The sequence below is a fragment of the Lontra canadensis genome, unplaced genomic scaffold (genome assembly GCF_010015895.1).
Source record: "Lontra canadensis isolate GAN:19392208 unplaced genomic scaffold, GSC_riverotter_1.0 scaffold40, whole genome shotgun sequence".
In the NCBI taxonomy this organism is placed as follows: domain Eukaryota; kingdom Metazoa; phylum Chordata; class Mammalia; order Carnivora; family Mustelidae; genus Lontra; species Lontra canadensis.
The window spans coordinates 16,825,210-16,850,128 of NW_022631034.1; the positions used below are offsets into that span (position 1 = coordinate 16,825,210).

The window sequence follows — 24,919 nt, forward strand, 5'->3', positions numbered from 1 at the left end:
CTAGTTTTGTTTCCTGAGGGAAAACATTTAGTCTTTTCCCTATCTTTCATTTTCTATATGTGTCTCTTTTTTGTCTGCCTTTAAGATGTTTTTCTCTATCATTGATTTTAAAGCAATTTGATTATGAGATGTGGTATAGTTTTTTTCATCTTTCTTGTGCTTGGAATTTTGTTTTGTTTTGTTTTTTGGCTCTATCGGCTGTTTTCATCAAGTTTAGAAGTTTTCCAGGCATTATTTTTTGGTTTCCCTCATTCTTCCTTTGGTGATTCCAATTATAGTGTATTTGATCACTTGATATAGTGCCACAATTCACTAATACCCTAGGTTTTTTTTTCATTCATTTTTCTCTGTGTTTCGTTTTGGATGGTTTCTATTGTTTTGCCTTCAAGGTCACTAATCTTTCCTTCTGAAATGTATAATCTATTGTTAATCCCACTCACTGTGTTTTCCATTTCAGACAATGTAGGTTTCATCTCTAGAAGTTCAAATTGGGTCTTATTTTTATATGTTGATATCTCTGTTTAACATTTTTAGTTTTTCCTCTTGCTTCTGAACATATGAAGTATAGTCGTTGTAACTATTTCAGTGTCCCTGTCTACTAATTCTGTCATTTCTCAGTCCATTTCAGTTGACTGATTTCTCAGTGAATGGGTTATATTTTTCTATTCCTTTTCATATCTGATAACTTGTTTTTTTTAAATTTATATGTCAGAGAGAGAGAGAGAGAGAGCACGTGCAAGCATACAAGCAGGCAGAGGTGGAGAGAGAAGCAGGATCCCTGCCGAGCAAGGAGCCCAATGCAGGACTCGATCCCAGGACCCTGGAATCATAACCTGAGCTGAAGGCAGCAGCTTAACCAACTGAGCCACCCAGGCATCCCGATACCTGATAACTTTTGATTTGAGTGTCAGATATTATGAATTTTTATGTTTTTGGGTACTGGGTATTTTTATAGGAATTATAAATATCCCTGATCTCTGTCCTGGGTGCAGATAGGTTACTGGGAAACAATTTTTGATCCTATTAAGTTTTGTTAGCAGGACCAGAGCTTCATTTAGTTTAAGGGTATTTTTCCCCACTTACTGAGGCAAGACCCATCTTTGTACTCTAGCCAGTGCTCATGAATTATGAGGTTTTCCTCTCTGGTAGATGGAGACATGCACTTTTCCCATCCCTGCATAATCCCTGAGGATTGTGCTCTCTAATTATTTGGGGTGGTTCTTTCCCCAGACTCAGTTAGTTTTCCTCACATGTATGTGATAATCATTGCTCTGCTGAGTACTTGAGAAAGCCTCTGTGCATCTCCAAAGTTTTCCTGCTGAGAACTTTCTCCTCCGTCTTTAGGACTCTTCTCTGTGAACTCTTTCTTCAGGGAGTAGTGAATAGAGCTTACCTTGCTTGTTTTCCATCTCTTGGGAATCACTGTCCTTTATTACCTATGTCCAGTGTCTTGAATGTCATTCTTTTATGTATTTTTTTCTACTTTTTTCATTATTTAGGCAGAAAGATAAATCTGGGCCTTTTTACTCCATCTTGACCAGAAACAGAAGTTCCAGTTAATTATTACAACCACAAATAGTTAGTGGTTAACCTAATGGACAGTGTAGAGTTAGATTGTAATAGAATCCCAAAAGGCACAAGATGTAGACCCTTACAGCTGTTTCTGAGATCTGCCAAAACTGGGGCTTGTTTTGCTTTCATTTTATTTCCAGACATGGAAAATATAGTTGCTTTACATGGGAAAGTACTGTCACAAAGGGTTATTTCCAAAGAAGTCTAGGATAATAACCCTTATTCACTGGCCACATACTTCTGATCAGAGCTTTAGTTTTGCAAGGATATTGTTTATGAAGTCCCTTCATATGTTTAGTACTTTCGTGTAAGACTTGTCATCCTCACAACATTTTAAGACATATGTTATTATTCTCATCTTACAGATGAGAAAACTAAAGCTCCAGGAGGTTGAAACCATATTATTAAAGTGGTATTTTACATGTTTTATACTAAAATTTCTAAATCCATTTTGTATTTTATCCCTTATATCTCAATTTGGAAATAAAATTTTCATTGGAAATATTTGATCTGTATTAGACTTCATAATATTTACAGTTGAAAAAATAGAATCACATATCCAGATAATTCCAAGCATAGTTAAAAGTTCCAATAAATGAATCAAGTACCAAAAAATTATTTTCGTGTTATATGCATATACATTGACACAACTGGTTCTTCTTTTTTGGAAGATTTTATTTGACTTTGAAACAAATGCATATCAATTTCAAAATGTCTTTCCAAGTTAAATAAATTTACTAAAACTTATACCAACTCAATGTAATTAACATTGAATTCAAAGTGGTGTTATATAAATTTATAAACAACTAAGTTTATCAATGTCAGTATATCAGTTTTCAAATTTTTCTTAAAATTGTTTTATGTTAGAAAAATGTAAAATTATTATTGCATACTATCATTGGATTGTATACTCTGAAAAATTTCAGTTTCAAATTTTGTGCCTGTCTGGTTGAGTCACAAATCAGCTTCTTTTTTTTTTTTTTTCCTCAGGGAGGTATAAATTTAGTTCATTCACATGTAGTGTGATGTCAATGAGAAAATATAATATACTGTGCCATTTTTTGATCTTCATTGAAAATTTGGCAAGCACTCATTTGCTTTAATAAAATCTTGAATTAGAACAATAGTAGATCTTTGTAAACTTCTAGGACTTACCCAACAAGCATTGGCAAAGAATACACATCATTATATTCCTTGTATTTTATTTTTTTTCCCCCACAATTCCATTATATGACATTGCAATGGCATTTCCAAATATATAATGATTATTTAACAATGATACCCATAACATTTCAAGAGTCTGCTTTAGAAAACTGAACATGAATATCATACAGTAGAATAAAGCATTAAGGGAAACATTAGTCAGTTGTTTTAGAATTAATTACATTAAGCCCAGATTTTTTTTAGTTAATGTGGCTGAAGTACCGTTATTAGAATAGAATTTAATTTTTCACATCTAGCTGAAATTCTTCTTTGGCAGATATAAAAGATTTAAAAATATTTATGTCTGAGTTCAATTTTTCAGGCCATAAATTGACAGTATTTCTTCATAAATTTGGAAGTTTTTCAAGACAAAGCATACTTCCAGTATTAATTGGGCAATGTCTTTTATGTTGCACTATTCATCGAAAGCTAAAGAAAAGTAATTGTGTTTTTCAAATTTTGAACCAGTCGATATTGTTAAAAAATTTTGTCTTTAGGCGATTTTGGGGTGGCTTGACTGAAAAATCTTTCACTTTGTGAAGTACCTTTTTAGTCTTTTCTCATAACATACTAAGAAAACTGAATATAACCAGATGTCTATGGAAAAACTGTTTTCTTTTTTCTGCAAGACTCCAAGCCATTTATAGCTATACAAATTTATAAGCTCAGATTCTGTTTGAAATCACTTCAAAACGTTTTGTTGGACATTTAATTTTTAATTCATGTGGCTAATAGCATTAATTCTTTTTTGATCATTGAGAATAAAGTTACCAAATTTACTATATATCTACTGAAAAGGTCTTAATACTGTCCATTTTATTATCTTTATCATTTTTTTTGCATAACAAATAGCTTTTTTTCCTTTTGCTCTGCTCCAGCAAATTGCAATTGCTATTCATTGTGAAATTTCCAGTATACTTTCAGCCAGCCTCCTTTTTTCTTTTTTTTTCTCCAACCTCCCTTTTTCTTTATTGTTCTGGTTCTAGAGCTAGTTTCTGCATCTCCTCTCAATTCTTCATCAGTAGTATGCTACCTTTTTAAACTTTAAAAATTTATCCATACTTATTTCAACTAAAATTTATTAAAATTAAAATAGTTAAGAATGTCAACTTAATTACCACTTGTGACATACAAAGAGATTCTCATAACTTGAGCTGTCTGCATCAGACACGTTACAGTGTTACATGAGTATGTAAGAAAACATCATTTGAACTGAATCAATTGATACCAACTAGACTGGCTATATGTTTATGTATAATACTGGAGAGGACACATGCATCTGATGGGAGAACTTTCAACAAATTAGCTAGGTGATGCAGCAGTTAAAGTGAAATGCTGTCACACCAAAACAATGGAGCTGTGTTTAACAGAAATGTATTTTATATCTGTTAAAGTTTTTACATTTAAATTTAAACTAATAGGGATGCCTGAGTGGCTCAGTTGGTTAAGCCGCTGCCTTCGGCTCAGGTCATGATCCCAGGGTCCTGGGATCGAGTCCCACATCGGGCTCCTTGCTCAGTGGGGAGCCTGCTTCTCTCTCTGCCTCTGCCTGCTGCTCTGCCTGCTTGTGTTCTCCCTCTCTCTCTCTCTGTCTCTCTGACAAATAAATAAATAAATAAAATCTTAAAAAAAAAATAAATTTAAACTAATAAAAAGTAAATACAATTAATAATTCAGTTCCTCAGTCAAATAGTAAATGCCCAATAGCTACATGGGACTAATGGCTACCATATTGCGTAGGTTATTGCCAAGTGAAGCTCTTGCACACCTGCACCAGGAGAAAGATTACATGAATATGAAACTGAGGATGATGATTACCTCAGGTCAGGGGAGTGAGGGGAAATGGATGTAGTTATTGTCCAGATCCTAACTTTTATTTTGCCTGGTGGGTTCATGGGTGTTTATTAAGTCTTGAAATAACTAACTAAATAACTAAGAGGGAGCCATTTTAATAGTCTGAACTATATCCTTCTACAGTTTGTATACAAGTACTTTCTGTATCCATATATGTACACATAGTCATGCAATGCAAGAATGTACACAAACAGACACACATATATTCAAAGGACACATAAAATAAGCTGTTATTGAACAAATGGGATTATAGTATTCTCTTTTTGTGGATTGTAGATGCACAGATTTTGGATTAATCATAGACCTTGGTACATGACACTCTTATCATTGTTCTACATTTGGACATGTTAGATCAATGTTAGAATTTTTACTAAATTCTAAAAAAAAATTATAGGTATTTTGCAGGTATGTGCCTATCTGTACAAATCATAAATATTCAATGTCAAATATATATTTAATATATAATTTAATTTAATACTTATATATATATGTGTGTGTGTGTGTGTGTATATACATATATATATATATATATATATATATATATATATATATATATTTGCCATTCACTTAGTCTTGCTCCCTTTTTCAACAGTGGGCCTTTTTTTCCCTTCTTTAATTGTCTTCTAGGATAGAGGAGGAAGCAATGCTCCCACACAATAGATGCTTATAATAAGTTAGCAGCTTTTCAACAGGAAGCAGTTTATTTCTCTTTCACCACCATGCCCCTCACCCCTCAGTGGGGAAGCTCTACTGCAATAGAAAATTCACAGTAGCAAGGTTTAGGAAGGCTTTCTTTTAAGATTTTATTTATTTATTTGACACACAGAGAGAAGGAGGGTCCTAGTGAGGGGAGGGGAAGAGAGAGAAGGAGAACCAGACTCCCCACTCAGTGGGGAGCCTGGTGTGGGGCTCCATCCCAGGACCCTGGGATCATGACCTGAGCCAAAGGCAGAGGCTTAACCCACTGAGCCATCCAGGCACCCAAGGACTTTCAAAAGAAGCTACTTCTTATTAATGTCATGTCTTTTCTTGCATCTGTATCTCACCATATCCTCTGCCTTTGCAGTCAGTGTATGGTTTAATTTTGAAGAAGGGCTTTTTTTTTTTTTAATTTTGGAACTAAAATTCCTTTTATAATTAGGAATATGATACTTTTCTTCTTAATGGGTACTATAAAGTTTTAACTTGATTTAATAGTATAATACTAACTTTTGAGAGTCTGTTACCTGTAGTAACTATTAAGCATTAATTTTTTGCCCATGTGAATTAGAGGGTTAGCAGGTGAATGGTAGATGTAAAATATTAGGGTAGAGTTAGAAATTATTATTAGCATTGCTAGAATTTGAAAACTCTGAACTTATTGTAGAATTATCAAAGAGACTTTTCATATAACAGTAATAACAATGGCTATTCTTACTTTACCTCATTAAAAAAAATCTAACAATGCATATGGGTACAACAATCCACCAGTCAGGTCTCCATCTCTAAGGGAAGCAGTCACATCTATGGTTAAATAAAGAACTTCATGGGATATAGGATACTTGGTTATTTGCCTGGAACACTTGCCTGGCTACACAGCAAAGGAAAAAGAGGAAACTTGTAGAAATAATTATGTGTCTGATCATTGGGTTTCAGCTTTTGCTCATTTACTCCTAATCCTGTCCTTCTGTGGTGCTGCATAAATAACTAGCGGTCCTTAGATATATGTTCTTTGAAAGCAATGAGGAGTTGTATCCAGCTGCTAGGTAGTTCCTGGGTACTCTCTCCCCATCAAGCCCCTCTCATCTGTTCTGTCCACCTTTCCCAGACCCACAACCACACTGCTTGACTCTCTACCTGAATGCAGTGAATGATGGTTCCCACCATGCTGTTCTTTCCAGGGAACAGCAGTCTGGAACAGGGAGGTGATCACGATGGTGAGATACCTCTATACTAAATGCAAGGGAAATAGAGCTCCTGAAACATTTTAAGGGGCTAAATACCAAATGCCTCTTAATGGTTTGTTAGGGAAGGAAGAAAGGAAGGAAGGAAGGCAGGAGGGAGTGAGGGAGGGAAGAAGAAAAGAATAGCAGGAGAGGGGAGGTAGCCTGAGTCCTGAGCCCATAATTCAAACTTGAAAAATAACCTTTCTTACCAGGATCCAATGTTATAACTCTTCTGCAGATATGTTTGGTGGGATAAGTCAGGGTGCTATACGGTTTCTTGAATACAGATGTTATATAGGAGTTAATGGTGATTCTTGTAACTGGTACAGTTTTATTTTTCTTAGTGAGGCTAGAATTCATTCCTTAATATTATATAGTGATCTGTTCACTCTGATATATACTGTATGGCTCAGGCAGCAATAACAAAATACCATAGATTGAGTAGTTTAAAGAACAGAAATTTATTACTCACACTTTTGGAAATGGGGAAGTCCAAGATCAAGGTACCAGCAGATTCAGCTCCTGATAAGAGCTGTCTTTCTAGCTTATAGATGGTCACATTCTCCTTAGATCTTTATGTGGACTTCCTGGGGTGTGTGTATGCTGGCTCTTACAAGGCCACCAATCCTATTGGATTAGGATCCCACACTTAAGACCTCATTTAACCTTAATTGTCCTAGCTCCTAAAAGCCCTAAGTCTAAATGCTATCACATCAAGGGGTAGGGCTTCACCATACGAATTGATGGGGAGGAGGGCATAATTCACTTTTGCCATATGGCCTTATGATAAATATTTCATTATTCCCTTAAATGATAACTTGAGTTAAGAATTGAGTCTTTTTATTGTTTTGATTTGTACCGTTATGTCCATTGCAAATGACTACCTTAAGAAGTGTACATTTCGAAAGAGTAAAATGCATAAAACCATAGAGTCAGCCAGGCGTATCATTTAAAGCATGAAAACAACAGGAGTTTCATCAAATCCAGCAAAATTCACAAACGTGCATTATGTATGTTTTATACATGATCAGCCCTGAGGAGTTGCTGTTTTCTACATAGTGTCTGGTATGCTACAGTCATCCCTACAGAAGGAAAACCGAGTTTGTCTAAACAATAAAGCCATACCTAAGTCCTTTGGCAGAGTGAGCTCTGTTTTGTGGCTCAGAACAGGGAGGGAAAGCTCTTCAGGTGGTCCTTGCACAGTTGTCTTTGGTACTGACTGGGGTATGAAACACATGCATATCTGTGCTTAGCCTGAATTTTGGTGTGACTTATATCTGATGATGAATAAAAAATTAATTCATTGCATGCTCCTGAGAGGGGTGTCCTTATTTACACTTGTTCAGAGGTCTTTTTTTGTCCTACAAAGTTCAGAACAGGTAAGGAAGGGGGGCAGTTATAGAAATCCCTTGTTTTCAGAAAGATGGGGTGGAGTGCTGGGGAGGCGTTCCCAGCAGAGATATGTCAAAGACAGAGTGCCATGTGCTTCCAGAAGGGAGCCATCAGCCTGAAGTAATTTCTGTTACAGAGGAAAGAAGTGCATGAAGATGTCCTGTCTGTCCCTGGGACTGCTGCTGCTGTTTCTTCGGATTCAGGGCTCCAAGGTCTTTACATACCTAACACAGCCTGACTCCCCTTGCCATGGTGACTCTTACTTCTCTTCCTTCCTCTATTTCTCAATTCCTCCTGCTCCTTAACCACCCTCTGGAATAAGGCAGGTGACACACATAACCATAACCTTTTTCATCATTTAGCTGACTCGAGATTTTCCCCTTCGCGAGACAATGGGTTCCCAAGGCTCATCAAGTGCCTGGCAGCTTCAAATTAATTAATGATTGGAATAAAAGATTGGGCATATTAGGAACAGGATTTTTAACCAGTACCTTTTAAAATGACTAAGGTTCTAATCTTTGGAAGCTGAACCACAGAGCTTTGAAGCGTAACCAAGCTGTGGATATGGGAAAATCCAGGATGTTGCCCAGTTGAATTTCAGTGCAAACTTAGAATGGGAAATAAGCCTGGGAAGTTATGTTTGAATCAAATTTCTGAATGCCAAGCTAAAGAATTTGAAATATACAGAAGGCTTGAAGAATTATTTGCTTTTTCAGTGTTTCCATTGCTTGAGTATGCTGCAGCTAAATGCAGACAACTTTTATTTATCAGAGTATTAAAAAATGAAAAATGTCCTGTCAAGAACCTTTGAATCATCCTTTCTCTTTTTAGTCCTGCCTTTTAGCCAGATCCCTGCTAATTTGGTTGAAGGGAGAGGAAGAAAGAAGTAGAGATAAAACTAAAGCCTATTTAGTGGCTTCATTGTTAGATATGTCACAGGCCAAACAAAAACAAAAACAAAACAATATTAATTTATTACAGTCAGAATTATATTGCTTTTAGCCATAGGCTGTTCTAAGATATGGACAAAGAGTAGTTTAATTTAATTTTGAAAAAAAGTTTTAAAGATCAAGGCAGTACAGAATTAGAATTCATTTCTGAGTGGTAACATTGAGAGTTACCTTTATAAAAGGAGTAACGTGATAAATATATCACTGTAATATATTAACTAATGCCTAAAATAACTTTTGCTCTGAACTTTAAAGCAGAAATGCGATTAATGAGTATAATGGAGTTTTGAAGTCTCATAGGAATTGTATTTATCTACAGTTTCCTTTTGGTCTCATCAACCTTCAGAATCTAGAATATTGCAAGTACTAAAAACTATACACATGCTAGATTCTAAGAAAGGGTTTCAACTATGTTCCACCTGCCTTCACTAATGTGTAAAGGGGAAATGGAGACCTCAGCTGCCAGCGCTTAAAATTATAATATGTCAACATGAAAAACACTCACAGTAAGGTCTCCATCTGCATGTACCTGCCAAATTTGTTATTTACCGCATTTCTGTCCCAATAATTGTGTCTCTAGCTCCCTTTAAAAGTGAGGTGATTGTTTAATTAAGGGATAATTGTTTCCCAGTGTGAATTATCCATGCATGATATAATTTTTACCAATTATGATGTACTTAACCCATATGCACAGCGACTAAATGGTGATTGGGTTAAATGGAAACATTGGTTTGATTAGGTGATGGGATCATAGATAAATTCTGCCCTACGTTTCTTGCTAATTTTCTGTAATAAGTTAAAATACATACATAGTTCTTAAAGATCTCATGCCTGGAAAAAATATTCATGGATTTATCATCTTTATACATTATATTTTAAGAAACATTTTTTTTTTGCTATGATGATAGTGAAATAATAAATATCAAACAATAATGGAACTTTTATATTTGCCATCTCATTTCATCAGTGCAAAATTAAGAGCCGCAATGGGAACCACCATCTGGGAGGTGTTTTAGACAGCACCATTTAAATTCCTTCTGGAATTTGACGTGCACAAGTTATAAGAAAAGATCTGGAGAGAACACTCCATTTAAAAGGAAACAGAGCATCTCGGTTTGCTCAGAAATAGCAGTCCTTTAGGAGACGTATGGCTTTCTCAGTGGGGGAGGGTGACACTTAAATCCATCCTGCGAAATGCACTCATAATTTCATGTAACCTCAGCACTCCATGCGCCACCCCCCCAACTCCCACTTTCAGGTTGCCCTTGATCATCGCCAGTTTTCTCCTTAAAACTGTTCACCAAAACCACTAGATGCCCAAGGAAATTATTCATCATACTTTAAAATAAACAACCTTGAAGTGACAACATGTGCCCACATGTACCTACCTCTGCAAGCCATCCCCTCTAAGGCCTAACTTAGGATGTGTGTGGAGCAATAGATGCCTTCCAGAATTGCCCTTGAAGATCCTAAGGTGTCCTAATTAGGCAAAACCTTTTGGGCCCTCCAGCAGGTGCGTCCTCAGTAGCACTTGTTCAGCCCTCAGCTCTAGTATCACTTAGAGTTAGCTGTTGACATGTCTGCTTCCCTCCCCAGATCGCTAGCTCTCTGAGGGCAGGGACTATGCATTCCTATCCTTGTAACCCGGCATCCAGCCCTGGACTGAGAAGTCAGTAGGCTTAAATATTTGTTGTATGAGGAGTTGATTGGAAAAGCATAGATTTGGAAGCAAGCATGTATGAAATCCAGTCCTGGCTTTATCTACTATGTGGTTTGGGGTGAGTTTCTTAACCTTTCTGAGCCCTGGTTTCCTAAAAACAGGTTACAGTAGCCAATTGACAAGGAGTTAGGAGGTTGATCATGGGAAATGTAGGAAGAGCATATTGTAGATTCTGTGTACTCTGGTTCTTACTCCACAGGTGTAACGGAGCTTCGCTGTGCGTCAGCAATGCACCTGAGACCTGAGCTAGGTGCAGAAGAGCTGAAAAGAGGAAGGCTGTCAGGCCTAAACTTAGGGTGGATCAGTCACTAAATGGTTTCATGCCCCTCATTTCTTCTGCATGGGTCTCCTTACCCTAAATATAAGAAAGTGCCTAGTTTTCCATCGCTCCTCTTCTTCATGCCGTACTATCAGCAGGACCGTAGTCTTTGTTCTCTACCGCATTGCTAATACTCAAGAATATTTCACAATTATGGAAGTGATGATGTCATATCCCAGTGGAATAAGAATCAGGAAAGCCTCTCATCCTAAAAGTACAACGTAGCATGCTTTGTTATTACAATTAGATAACTATTCTTTATGAGAAAAAGCAGTTAATTGGAGTCAGCCACAGGGAGAGTGGATTCAGATGTTTTCTGGGGCACTTAAAAGTATATCTGATGGGACTCTGCTCACTGCCAGAAGTGAGCTGATTAGGAAACTTAAAAGATTTGTTAGAACAATGAACTCCTTTCTAAACATTCTTCAAACCTACCTTAAGCAAGAGAGGAAAAGAAAATGGTGCCTTAAAAGAACTGCCCAGTGTCAGCTGTTGATGGCCTGTGTTAATAGGATGATGGAAAAGTCCCAGCATGTGGGTAATTTTTCAAAAATCCATTTAGCTTAAAAAAAAAAAATTAGCTTTGACTTTAAAGTACATAGGTAATGTGTTGCAATATTAGGGTGAAAGTAGTTTTTCCCCATGTATATTACCTGTTAAATGTTAGGTAGGGGTGTGTGTGTGTGTGTAGTAAGCACACATATATATGAATGCATATGTACATGTGGACATGCGTGTTTACAGATTGACATTCTCTAAGCTCAAAAGGGAAAACACTAGTAACTAGTAAGCTTTGCTTTTCAATTAAAACATTGTGTTGATAAGTCATTGTTGAAGTGTGCCATTGATTGAAGGCTCTCTTGAAGACAGAGGTTTGGTTTTTTAATCAAATAATTTAAGTTCCTACTATGAGCAAAACATTATGCTGGGGATGAGGCAGAGGCACAGCTTGTCCCTTGACTTTTAGGTGTTTGAAGGTTTTCAGGAATCCTCAAAGTCTGGGCAATTTCATTTCCTTCAAAAGTAACATGAATCCGGGGCGCCTGGGTGGCTCAGTGGGTTAAGCCTCTGCCTTCGGCTCAGGTCATGATCCCAGGGTTCTGGGATCGAGCCCCGCATCGGGCTCTCTGCTCAGCGGGGAGACTGCTTCCTCCTCTCTCTCTGCCTGCCTCTCTGCCTACTTTGTGATCTCTGTCTGTCAAATAAATAAATAAAATCTTAAAAAAAAAAAAAGTAACATGAATCCTTTCCACTTTCACTAGCATGTTGAACCTCCTACCTATGCTTAGTTCTAGGCCCAATTTTCTTCTCACCCTCTCCCAAGACTTCAGTTGCTATCTAAAAATTCTATCTCCTAAATGTGTACCTCCAGCCCACTCATCTGTTTTGAGCACCAGACTCAGTCCCACATTAAATCTCTGCTTGGATGTAGATGGTACCCAAAATTCAGTGTGTTCAACTAAACCTGGAAGTGCCATCTAAGTGAAGTTACCACCATCCATCCAGTTCCATGACACTTCCATCTCCTTCATTCTCTATATCTAGTCCACCACTAAGTCATGCTGATTTTCTTGGATAAAAATCTTTTAAATCCACGCACTTCCTCTCCTTGTCCATAGCCACCACTCTAGTCTGGATCACCATGATCTCTTGCGTGGATGACTGCAGCAGACCACCTCTCACTGGCGCCCCTCCTTCCCCTTTGGCTCATCTCTAATTCTCTTTTTCAAAATGCAAATCTGATCAGGTCACCCCCTTTACATAAGGCCATTTAGCAAGTTTTATTGCTCATAGACAAAAATCCAGAATCCTCAATGTGGCCTCCAACACCTGCATGGCTCCCTTGACTGTATGTATATATTCCTGCCGAAGATTCTGGAATAATCTTCACCTGATTTCATTCTGTTAACTTCTGCCTTCTTTCTAGACCTTACCCCAAGTGAAACTTGCATGGGAATGCATCTGCTGGCTCCTTGAACTGCCATAGTACGGTATACCTGTCCTTTATAGCACTTACCACAATGTGCAGCTGTGCATTTAGTTGTATGATTACTGATTATCATCTCTCCCCACAGGACTGTAGGTCTACAAGAGAGCAGACCATGTCTGTTCACTCTTTAGTGTATTCCTAACAGGAGAGCTGGCAGGAGCTTTGTTCTGAAGGATTTCCCAAGCCAAGTTAAGCTATTTGGAATTCATCTTTAAGGCAATAGAAGGTTTGGTGGATTTTAAGCAGGGGAGCAATGTGATTAGATGTACACTGTGGAAGAATCACTTTGGATGAGGTATAGTAAATCCAGACAAATACTCCTGAAAGAGAAGTGAGGCAAAGTCACAGTAATGGTGGATCCTTGCCATTCTTTCTCTATTCTACTTTTCCTATCCCTCCTTTCTAAATCCAGTGAGAAAAATTACCCATAGAACCTCTCAGATGCTTGGTCATCATAAAGTCATGTGACTGCTGGTTGAGTTCCGAAGTATATGCTTGACACTAGGAATAATAAGATGATTCAGGCCCAGTTGTGTATTCCCAGCCCACATCTCCCACTCTGATGGAAGAGACTGCTCAATAAGAAGAGAGTATGATCCAGCGTGGAAAGTGTTGCAATGGGAGTTTGAATGGAGTTCTCGAATGCAGAGAAGGTTATAACTAAAACAGTTCCCTGGTGGGGCCAGAAAATGCCTCACAGAGGAGGTGGCATGGGAACTAGGATGAACTAGATAGGAATGGTGGATTGTATCAAGTAGACACAAATGAGGGAGCATTGTAAGTGTCTGGAATAGCACATGCAAAGGCCCAGAACTATGAAAGGGCACAGCATACTGGAGAATGGCTTTAGCTCTGTGATTTCACAGCTGCAGAGAGGATATGTGGGGATGGGGATGGGGAAGGTGGTAGGAGAAGGGAAAAGACAGGTGCATGGGGGCCGTATTGTACAGGGCCTGGTGTTCTTAATTCAGGAGTATGAGTATCATCCTGTGAGTTGCCAGAAATCATGGAACCACTCCTAATATCTCTGGATTAAAAACCAATTCAGGAGGAAGCACTTCATATGAAGGGCCTAATGGTTTATGAGGAAAACAATGACTGAGCCAATAAGAGCGACAATGTCCTGAGCCCAAGAAACACAAGAATGATTATGGTCCTGAGAGGAAAAGTGGAATCTGGGCCTCTGAGGGAAGAGAGGGCCACGGATCTAGCAAGCTGGCCAGGGCCTGCCCCTAGGAGACTGAGTAGTAAGCCGGGCCACACACTCTTGCATGCTCCACTGCTCCAAGATTCTGGGTTTGTGTTTTGCAGTTCCATGGAGAATGGGAGGCCGCCAGATCCTGCAGACTGGGCCGTGATGGATGTCGTCAACTATTTCCGAACAGCAGGATTTGAGGAGCAAGCTAGTGCTTTTCAGGAGCAGGTAAGTCGGTCCAGAGAAACCCACAATGAACACAGTTACCCCTTCCTCCTGGCAGACAGAGGGAGCAAGGAGGAAGAGGACCAGAGAGCAGTGAGGGATCTATGAGGTTCTGCATGTCCTCTGCATAAACACCCATCATGCTGGACCGCTGAGGAGGGTGGGAAAGGGGAGAAGGAAAGTGACAAGCAAATGATTCCTTCCTGAGAGAGGGGAACCCAATCCCTGGGACACAGTCTCAGCTGCAGGAAGGAGGGCTAACACTCATTTACATCTGCATCTGCTGAAAGATGGGATGGCTCTACCTTCACCACAGACACACTGGAAAGCAGAAAGTGAGAGGAAAGGGAAATGAGGAGCAGATCTGACTAGAGACATACAGCACTGTCCGTTACTGGTCCCAGCACCAACCGAGCTAGGAAACCCCCTCCAATTTGTGTTCCAGGTACTTAACAAGGTAGAGTGGAAAGAGTACAGATTTAGAGTCAAATCCTGTTTCTTCTAACTCTGTGTGACCCTGGGCGAGTTCCTATCTCTCTCTGAGTCTTGCTTCACATCAATGCCCAACTTGATAGGTGGTAGTGTGAGGATTAAGGGACCTTGTCCACACAGTGCCTAGGGTAGGTCCTGGTACAGTGTTGATGTCCCCAAAGTGCTAGTTCCCTTCCCTCGGATCCAGGGTTCATATTGGAAGGAGGGAGTAGGGGGTCCCTCTCCATTATCTGGGTGTTTCCTGACTCCCATTTTTTAGGCTGGGCCAGCTCTCTAAACATAGTGCCCAAAGGGGCTTTGACCATGAGGAAGCAAATTGAGGGGACATGTTGTGGTCCACACCAGACCAGCTCTGTAGGGAAACAGAGATCCTATCTCCCTATCAGTGAAGGCTGTAGTTTTCTAAGCATTACGTTTACTTCTCCAGTTTTGTAATATAATCGATAGAATTATAAATTGAAGAATGTGTCTGGCTGCTTCTTCCATATCCATTTAGCTCTCTTATTCTCTTAAGCTGGGTTTGGCTAGTGAAACTTTATATATAATATATATATATATATATATATATATATATATATATATATATATCTCAATCTCTAAATCTCCTTCAATATTTTCTTCAAACCTGATCTCTCTCTCTCATTCTCTCTCTCTCTATATATATATACACACACACACACACACATATATAGTTGTTGCTATTGGTAATTTGGAAAATTTGCTGAAATAGCAGCTTAAATCATTTCACACTCACAAGAATAGCTAAAATTAGAAAGATTTATAAATTTAAACTTTCAAGAGGAGGTAGAACAAACACATTTTCCTTTATTGTTGGTGGGATGTAAAATACTCATACATCTACCCCATGATCCAGCAGTTTAAATCCTGAGTATTTACCCAAGGGAAATGAAAACATATGTCCACAGAAGATTTATCCAAAATTATTCTTAGTGGCTTTATTCATAATAGTCCAAAACTGGAAGCCTAAGTGTTCATCACTGGGAGAATGTGGTAGAGTCACACAATGGAATACCACTCGTAATCCAAAGGAACAAACTAGTAATATGTAAAGCAGTTTGGATGAGTCTCAAAGTATCATACTGAGTAAGAGAACCCTAACAGAGGAGTTCACATTGAACGGTTCCTTCCTATCTTAGCCCATTTGGGCTGCTATAATGAAAATACTATAAACTGGGTGGCTTATAAGCAATAAACATTTATTTCTTACAGTTCCAGAGGCTGGGGATTCCAAGACTAAAGAAACTGTAGACTGGGTGTCTGGTGAGGGCCTGCATCCTAGACAGCTGTCTTTTTGCTGTGTCCTCACATGGAGGAAGGGACGAGTGAGCTCTCTGGGGCTCCTTTTGGAAGGGCACTAATCCGTATAATCACCTCCCAAGGCTCCTACCTTCTAACACCATAATCAATTATCTCTAATACTCCCTGGAGATTACATTTCAACATATGAATTTTGGGGAGACATAAACATTCAGACCATAGCAATTTTATCTAGATGAAAGTTGAGAACAGGAAAGCACGTCATTGGTAGCAAGAATTAAACAGTGGTTGCCTCTGGAAAGGTGGGAGTGGAGAATGGCTGGAAAGCGGCATGAAGGAACATTCTGGGTCCCAGTGAGGGTCTGGGCTACAGGCATCTGCTTCAGTAGAGCACTGCAGATGCGCAGACATGTACAGATGTTACAGATCTATGGGCTACATAGCCTTTACATTTTACCTCAAAAGAAAAGGAACTATAAAAATCATGAAGCAATTAGTTGTAGGCAAACTAAAGTGTTTAGGGGAATACACTGATTTATACAACTTACTTTGAAATGCATCAAAATATGGGTTGACAGTTGGATAGAAGAATGAGTAGAGGGATTAACATATGATAAAGCAAGTATAGAAAATGTTAACTGTAGAGTCTAGGTGGTGGTCATACGGGTGTTCACTGTATGTTCTTACAACTTCATGTTTGAAATTGTTTTTAATAATATTTTATTTATTCACTTAACAGAGAGAGACCGAGATCACAGGTAGGCAGAGAGGCAGGCAGAGAAGGAGGGGGAAGCATGCTCTCTGCTGAGCAGAGAGCCCGATGCGGGGCTCGATCCCAGGACCCTGAGATCGTGACCCGAGCTGAAGGCAGAGGCTTAACCCACTGAGCCACCCAGGTGCCCCTGAAAATTTTTATAATTAAATCATGGGGGGAAGAAGCTCAGGTTGAAAGGTGAAGGCCTATCAGCTGGAACAAATTTTATTGTAGTTTTTAGTGGAGTAATATCCATTTGTGTCATTATAGTTGAATAGCTCTCTTCTGAAATTAAATTTAAATAATATTGTAAAAGGTTAACAAAAAAAAAAAAAAAAAAAAAAAAAAGGACTTCGCTAAAAGGTCTCTTGGCCCAATTCCCAGCTGTCCAAAAGCATTTTTAAGATTGGGCTTTTATTCAGACTCCTCTGAGGCAGTTGTCCCAGACTGGGTGGGGGGTGTCCTTTGGGCCTTCCAGATTCTGTGCAGGACCTCAGAATGGAGCTGGCCAGCTCTGAGCTTGGCCCAGAAATGGACCCTTTCTCCCAGGAATGACATCATTCTGGCATCAGCAATACTGGGAAGCAAAAGAGAACAAACTCTCCCAAAGGTCTTCATTCAGAAGTCTTTCAAGTGGGGAAAGGGCATCATCTTGCTACTGTGCTGAGCCCAACTCAGGAGCCTGAGAAATGAATTCCCAGGGCACTGGAGTTTTGCAAGCATGGTCTAGAAGCTCAAGCTCCTTCATTCTCATGGAAGGGCAATTGGGTAGAGGAAAGAGTCTGCCTTGAATTATTCCCTGGAAGTGATCCAATCTTCCTCCTGCAGTGTAATTCTCATCCTCTTTTCCTCTTCTCTTTAAAGGAGGTAGAAGGAGGGCAAGGAGGGAACCACTAGTCAGGCTCAGCCTGATAAGACAATTAGCTGCTGTGATTTCCATGAGGACTGAGAATCAGGATCCTTTACCAGGTTACCCTGCCTCTTCCGTCATCATGCCTCAGAAAGCTTTATGTTTCACCTTCAAGGATCTTCCTGTTAGTGAACCTCAAGCTCACCCTAGATGGGAAGACCACCACCCCCAGCCCAAACACATGACCCTTCCAGGCACATCTTCTAGGTCATGACAACTGAGAAGCTATAAGAAGGACCACATGCTGAAATCTCCTCAAGAAAAACTTTGCCCTGCCATTGGACAGAAACAGGACCCGGCTGGAAAGTACCCTTACACCACCTTGGAAAAGGGCAGGTCCAGAAAATATAGTACAGTTGCCAGTGATATGGGGAGCTTAGTTTCATGGCTGACTGTTGTACACTGAATGTTTTTGCCCCCTCCCCCAATTTCCCAAATTCGTTTGTAGAAACCCTAACTCCCAACATGATGATATTATATGGTGGGCTTTTGGAGATAGTCAGATTTAGATAAGGTCGTGAGTGCGGAGCCCTCATGATGGGAGTAGTTCCCTGAGGAGAAGAGACCAGAGAGCTGTCTCTGTCTTTCCCTGCCATGTGAGGATGCAGCAAGAGGATAGCCACCCATCAGCCAGGAAGAGGGCCTCACCAAGAACCTGACCATGCCAGCACTGTGAGCTTAGACTTTCAGCCTCCAGAACTGTGATCAGAACTTAGAGCTGACTTAAATAGTGATGTTGATGCTGGACATGTCCACTCTCGGCTGGGCTGAGTTTCAGGAGAATATCTGACTTTATGGTGTGGTCTCACAGTATGATACTGGATGTTCTGTTGCTGTAGCAACCAAACACATATGTGGCTTTCTAGTAGCATACCTCCCTGGAAGATATCAGGCCACTGAGTGAGGTTAATCCAAAGGGTAAAAATGGCACCCCATGTTTCTATGGCATGAAACATCTGGTGAAGCTGGTGATCTTTGCATGACCTCCTTTCTTTGAGCAGGGACACTGCCACATGACAATGATTTCCATTAAGTTTCCTTCTGGTGTAATGATCTCTATCAAGTTTTCTTCCGGAAAACCTCTTTTGAGCCTGCAGTGCAAGCCACAACTATAAGCCAAAAGAACTGTCAAAAGGGAAGTTCTAAGCCCCTGCTTACCCCCACCATGACCCAATGTCAGCAGTATGTGCATTTCAAGTTGTTTTACTGTTCTGGCCAGTCCCCTTTAAGACCAGTGATATCCCTCTTCCTTCACTCATTGACCTCATAGTGCTCCAGAGGGTTCACTGGCCAGTAAGAGCAGGAGGCAGTGGAAGTCCTTCCTAGAGGAGGCAATAATGACGACTCTGTCAGTACTCCCTTTCCCATAGACACCGTGGGGTGGTGGCTGTTTTCCCAAGTGTCCCCTGGCAGGCAGATCTCTCATGCTGTGGTGACTCCTAGTTTCTTTTCTCCTGATTGACATTGGTCACTAGAGGATCCTGAAGAGTTTCCCTTTTCGGGACTCAGATTTCTATAACATGAACGTTGATGTAAGTAGGCAGAATATTGGTCAAGCTGCTGCATTAATAGCCAAGTGTTAGCTTAGGACTGGCCTTCATGAAGTATGCTTTCAATGCACAGCACAGAGCCCAAAACTACTTGAGATGTTATATATACACAGTTTGATTTTGGTGACTAGATGATAAAAAATTGGCACTTGCCCATGGATATGGGTTGCCTGGTTTCCAAGAGTCAAAGGTAGTTCAGGAATTTTGCTTTCCTAAGAGCATTAGTTTTTTAGAGAACCTTTTGACTAACTTCCTTACAAAGCATCTCTACCTTCCTCACAGAACATTTAAGACAAGGTTTATGGTGTCAGCCTCTGAAGGCTAAGCAAGCACCATTCTCAGGTGGAAAACCATTTCCATTGACAGTGTTGTTAGTTGCCAGTTAAGGAATGCTGGCAGCTCCGTACAGCACCATCACCACTCAAATTGGACCGTAATGCAGGTCCCAGACAACTCTGCCCCTCATAATGTAGTCACTTCACTTCCATGTCTTCATCTGTCTGACTCGCATACTCAGATTATATATGAAGAAGATGGAAGACAGTGATCTGCCATTCAGTCAGTGTCATATAATTCATATTGTTTGGATCCCTCAAACTTACAAGTGAGCAACATCAGTGATTCTATTTCTTTCTTTCTCTCTTTCTTTCTTTTTCTTTCTTCCTTCTTTCCTTTCTTTCTTTCTTTCTTTCTTTTTTAAAAGATTTTATTCATTTATTTGACAGAGAGAGAGAGAGAGATCACAAGTAGGCAGAGAGGCAGGCAGAGAGAGAGGAAGGGAAGCAGGCTCCCTGCTGAGCAGAGAGCCCAATGCGGGCTCGATCCCAGGACCCTGAGATCATGACCTGAGCTGAAAGCAGAGGCTTAACCCACTGAGCCACCCAGGTGCCCCAGTGATTCTGTTTCTAGAACAATATATATCACTGATAATTTTTTTCTCAGAGTATCATGACAATATAGTATGCAATTCATGGTGACAAATTAATTTTACTCTACTATCTCCTTACTTTCCCCAAACCACTTGGATAAGAGCAGTATTTTACTCTGAAATGCCCAACTGTTGTTTAAGCCATTCATTTGAAATGCAAAGATTGGCATTTTTTTCAGATGACTATTTGCTACCTTTCTGAAGCCACTGACTTAACAAATGTGAGTAAAAATTCTCACTGCTACAAATTACCAAACAACACTACTTCCAAAAGAAGTAGGAAAGTGGGGAGGCCAATCAGAGCAACTCTGAGCCTAGTAGCCTAAGTAATGGCCAGATGGATTTCAACTGTAGTGATTTTCTGGATATTTCTTTTTTTTTTAAGGTTTTATTTATTTACCTATAAATAAATAAAGAAGAAGCAAGAGAGAGAAAGTGAACACGAGCTGGGAGAGGGGCAGCAGGAGAGGGAGAAGCAGACTCCCTGCTGAGCAGGGAGCCCCATGTGGGGCTTTTAGCCCCAGGACCCCAAGATCATGACCTGAGCCGAAGGCAGACGCTTAACCGACTGAGCCAACCCAGGTGCCCCTGTGGTGGATATTTTTCCTTAGACCCAGGACAAATCTGAGTTTTGGGAGGCCTAAAGCTTTTACAATTTTAAGAGCCCTCCTGGGGGAAAGAAGTTTGAAAATATGAATACAAAATTACTGAGGCAAAAGTTAAGCTTCATTAGCTTCATGGTAAACCCAGCTCTGAGTGAGACCAGTTAAAACCTCACAAATTGGAAGTAATTGTTATTACTTTATCAGCACTTTATAATACCAACTACTGAAAATATTTAAGGTGACTTGACACCTGATATTTCTTAACAGTTGAAGGTTCTGAAATGCTTAAAATATTTTATAACATAATCAATAGGGGATGTGGCAACTCAAACTCTGCTGATGTGTCCTTCCAGTCTATAAATATTTAGGAAGTACTCAAAAAGCAAACGGATGGTGCTAACAATAAATTACCATCCAAGAGTATTGAAAGCAAAACTGATAAGGAAAGGACCTTTTGAGTTTTTTATTGAAATAGAGTAGATTTCTCTTAACCAAAAATCTCCAATGGTTGTTTAAGTCATTTATTTGAAATGAGACCAGTTGTAAGACATTATCACCTAACCAGGTACAAGCGTAGTGCTTCTTTGGCTTTTTCACTCATTCAAGTGTTCCAATAGTTGTTGTAGCTTTTTCTAACACTTATTAAAATGAATATAAAACTCTTGAAGTAGGGGCGCCTGGGTGGCTCAGTGGGTTAAAGCCTCTGCCTTTGGCTCAGGTCATGGTCCCAGTGTCCTGGGCTCGAGCCCCACATCGGGCTCTCTGCTCAGCAGGGAACCTGCCTCCTCCTCCTCTCTCTCTGCCTGCCTCTCTGCCTGCTTGTGATATGTATCTGTCAAATAAATAAATAAAATCTTAAAAAAAAAAAAAACCTCTTGAAGTAAATAATATCCATTACTGCGAGTATTGTTTTATTTTAACAAACCACCTGAAACCATTGTAGGTATGGGGGCCATTTGAAGGAAACACAGAATTCCTGGCAGGGGAAGATCAAATACAAAGGCATGAGAACATGAGAAAAACATGATTTATCATGAGAATTCCAAGTGCCTTAGACTAAGAGGTGTGGAGCAGGGAATGTCAAGGAATAAGACTAAAAGATAAACAGAGGTCCAGAATACAGATAGTCTGCTTTGCCTGGCAGAAGAGAGACTTCACCTGAAAGGTACTGGGAAACCATGGAAAGATATTAAGTGGGAAGTGAGTGCCAAGATGAGATTTGTGGTTTTGAAAGATCAAAGATCAGTCTATTGGCAATGTGGAGAATGGATTGGAGGTCAAGAAGATGGAAGGTGGGAATGCTGCTGCAATAATTCTACTGGGCAAAGGAAGAGATGGGTTAGAAAATCTGGGGAAGATGGGCAGAAGAATTTAGTGGGTCACTGGCAATGGAGGTTGAAGATTTGTCCCATTTCTCTTCTCTGCCATAACCCAAGACTGAGTTCACTACCCACAGGTGGGAAAGTGAGGGGCTTGGATGACTGCCAAGTTTCCAGGTTGGGTGGTTGTAAAGTTGTGCCATTAACTAGTATGTTTGTGGGAGATAAGTTGTAAAAGGGATATAATGAGCACAGTTTGGGGCACATTAAATTTGAAGGCCTGTGGTACATTCAGGTGTGTGTATCTAGCAGACAGTTTGGGGGAAGAGTGAGACCTAGAGGCAGAGATATGAGGTCATTAGTAGTCATGGGAGAGATGAGAATGAGAGGCATTTAAAAGCGGAAGAGAAAAAGGTCCATGTCAGCACCCTGGGGGAATAACAAGTTTTAATTGTTTGGAGAAGAAAAGCAACTAGCAAAAGCAACTGAGAAAGAACAGTGAGGGAGGTAGGGAAAGAACCGGTAATGAGAACTTATACAGAAATCAGTGAAGGAGTAAGTTTCAGAAAAATGCAATGATCAACAAGTTCAGATACCTCAAAAAGGTGAAGCCCATTGGTGGGGTCTGTGAATGATGGTGGAGTTTCAGTGGAGTTGGGGAAGGGGGAGGGTGGGTGACTGGGAAGTAGAGGATGCTTTCCTCCTTTGAGCAGTGAGTGGGAGGCAGGCCAAGTGAAGGGAGAACCAGTAGCTGGAGTGTTATGTAGGCATGAGGGTTCTTGGTTTGTTTGTTTATTTGTTTTTTGTTTTTTAACATATGTTATTTGTTTCAGGGGTGCAGGTCTGTGATTCAACAGTCTTACACAATTGGCATGAGGGTTCTTTTCTAAGAGAGGAGACACTCATACTTATTTATATGCAGGAAAGTAGCCAAAAGAATTAGGTTAAAATTGAATGAGATTGAGGACAGTTAAATAAAGCAAACTCCCTTAGGATAAGGAAAAGGATGAAATCCAAGAGTATGGAAGGGCAAGGACATGGAGAAATTGGAACCCTCGTGCATTGCTGGTTGGGAATATAAAATGGTACAGCCACTGTAGGAAAGTTTCGTGGGTCTTCAAAAAGTTAAGCATAGAATTACCATATGGCTCAACAATTCTCCACAAAGAATTGAAAAGAGGGACTCAAATAGATACTACAATAGTACACAATTTGTGTACAATAGTACACAAATGTTCATTGCAGCATTATTCACAATTACCAAAAGGTGGAAACAACCCAAGTGTCTATGAACAGGTGAATGGATAAACAAAATATGGCATATCCATACAAAAGAATATTACTCAGCCATAAAAAGGAGTGAAGTTCTGACACATGCTATGTGGATAAACCTTGAAAACACTACACTAAGTGAAGTAAACCACTTAAATACTGTATGATTCCATTTATATGAAATATCTAAAATAGGCAACTTCATAGAGATACAAATATTAGAACTTCCAAGGGCTGGGGGAGAGGGGAATTATTGCTCAATAGAGTTTCTGTTTGGGGTGATGAAAGAGTTTAAAAAATAGATGGTAACAATGATTTCACAATGTTGTGACTACAATTAATGCCACTAACTTATACACTTAAAAATGGTTAACTAAGGGCGCCTCAGTGGGTTAAAGCCTCTGCCTTCGGCTGAGGTCATGATCCCAGGGTCCTGGGATCGAGCCCCACATCAGGCTCTCTGCTCAGCAGGGAGCCTGCTTCCCTTCCTCTCTGCCTGCTTGTGATCTCTGCCTGTGAAATAAATAAATAAAATCTTAAATTAAAAAAAAGGTTAACTACCAAAATGGCCTGCTTCACGTTATACATATTTTACCATAATAAAATGTAATGTTGGCCATAATATACATGATTCCGTTCATTCAGTTTGGTCAATAAAATATTCAATGCTTTCATTTTTTTTGTTTTAAAAAAAATGAAGGGATTAATTCTGAGCAAGACAGGGATGTCTTTCTCTATCCTTCCTGTTTTTCCTCTATCCTTCCTGTGCTCTGGGGGCATAGGTGAGGATGTGTACATATCTACCTAAGATTGCCCTTGTCCCCAGGGACATTAAGGGAGTTCCCAACAGACTCTTATTTCCTTTGCTAAACAAGAAGCAAGCTCCTGTGCTTGGAGTGGACAGGATGGGGAGAGGTTTAATAAGGAACTGGAGGAGAGCAGTGAGTTTAAGAGTGGCCATCAAGGGGAATGGGAGAGGGAGCTGACCAAGGATACATAGAAGAACTGCCCAGTAATTTTCCTGACCCAGCTAAGACTGGCACATGGCTTCTGTGTAGGATTTCATCTTCAAATCTTGTTTATTTTCCCCAGCTGCACCAGGCATAGGAGTCCGAGAAGTTGGATTGCTATTCTTCTCCTTGATGGGGTGTTTGTGGCATGGGCACCATGGTTGACTAATGGCCAAAGAGGGCAATTTGAGAGGGCATATAAAAGAATGGTTCAGGGGCACCTGGATGGCTCAGTTGGTTAAGTGCCTGCCTTTGGCTCAGGTCATGATCCCAGCGTCCTGGGATCAAGCCCCACATCAGGCTCCTGTTCGGTGGGAAACCTGCTTCTCCCTCTCCCACTCCCCTTCCTTGTGGTCCCTCTCTCACTGTGTCTATCTCTGTCAAATAAATAAATAAAATCTTAAAAAAAAAAAAAAAGAATAGTTCACAGGGCCAACCAAGGGGTACAGACTTGAT

General features: G+C 39.9%; 1 protein-coding gene across 6 annotated transcripts in view; it reads left to right on the forward strand.

Moving 5' to 3' along the window:
* Positions 1-24,919, forward strand: part of SAMD13 (sterile alpha motif domain containing 13) — a 52,441-nt gene that overhangs the window by 19,752 nt on the left and 7,770 nt on the right. For all 6 annotated transcript variants that reach the window (XM_032870247.1, XM_032870249.1, XM_032870250.1 and 3 more), the window contains one exon: positions 14,237-14,348. In XM_032870247.1, the coding sequence (XP_032726138.1) occupies positions 14,237-14,348 (112 nt within the window). The remainder of the gene's footprint in view (positions 1-14,236; positions 14,349-24,919) is intronic.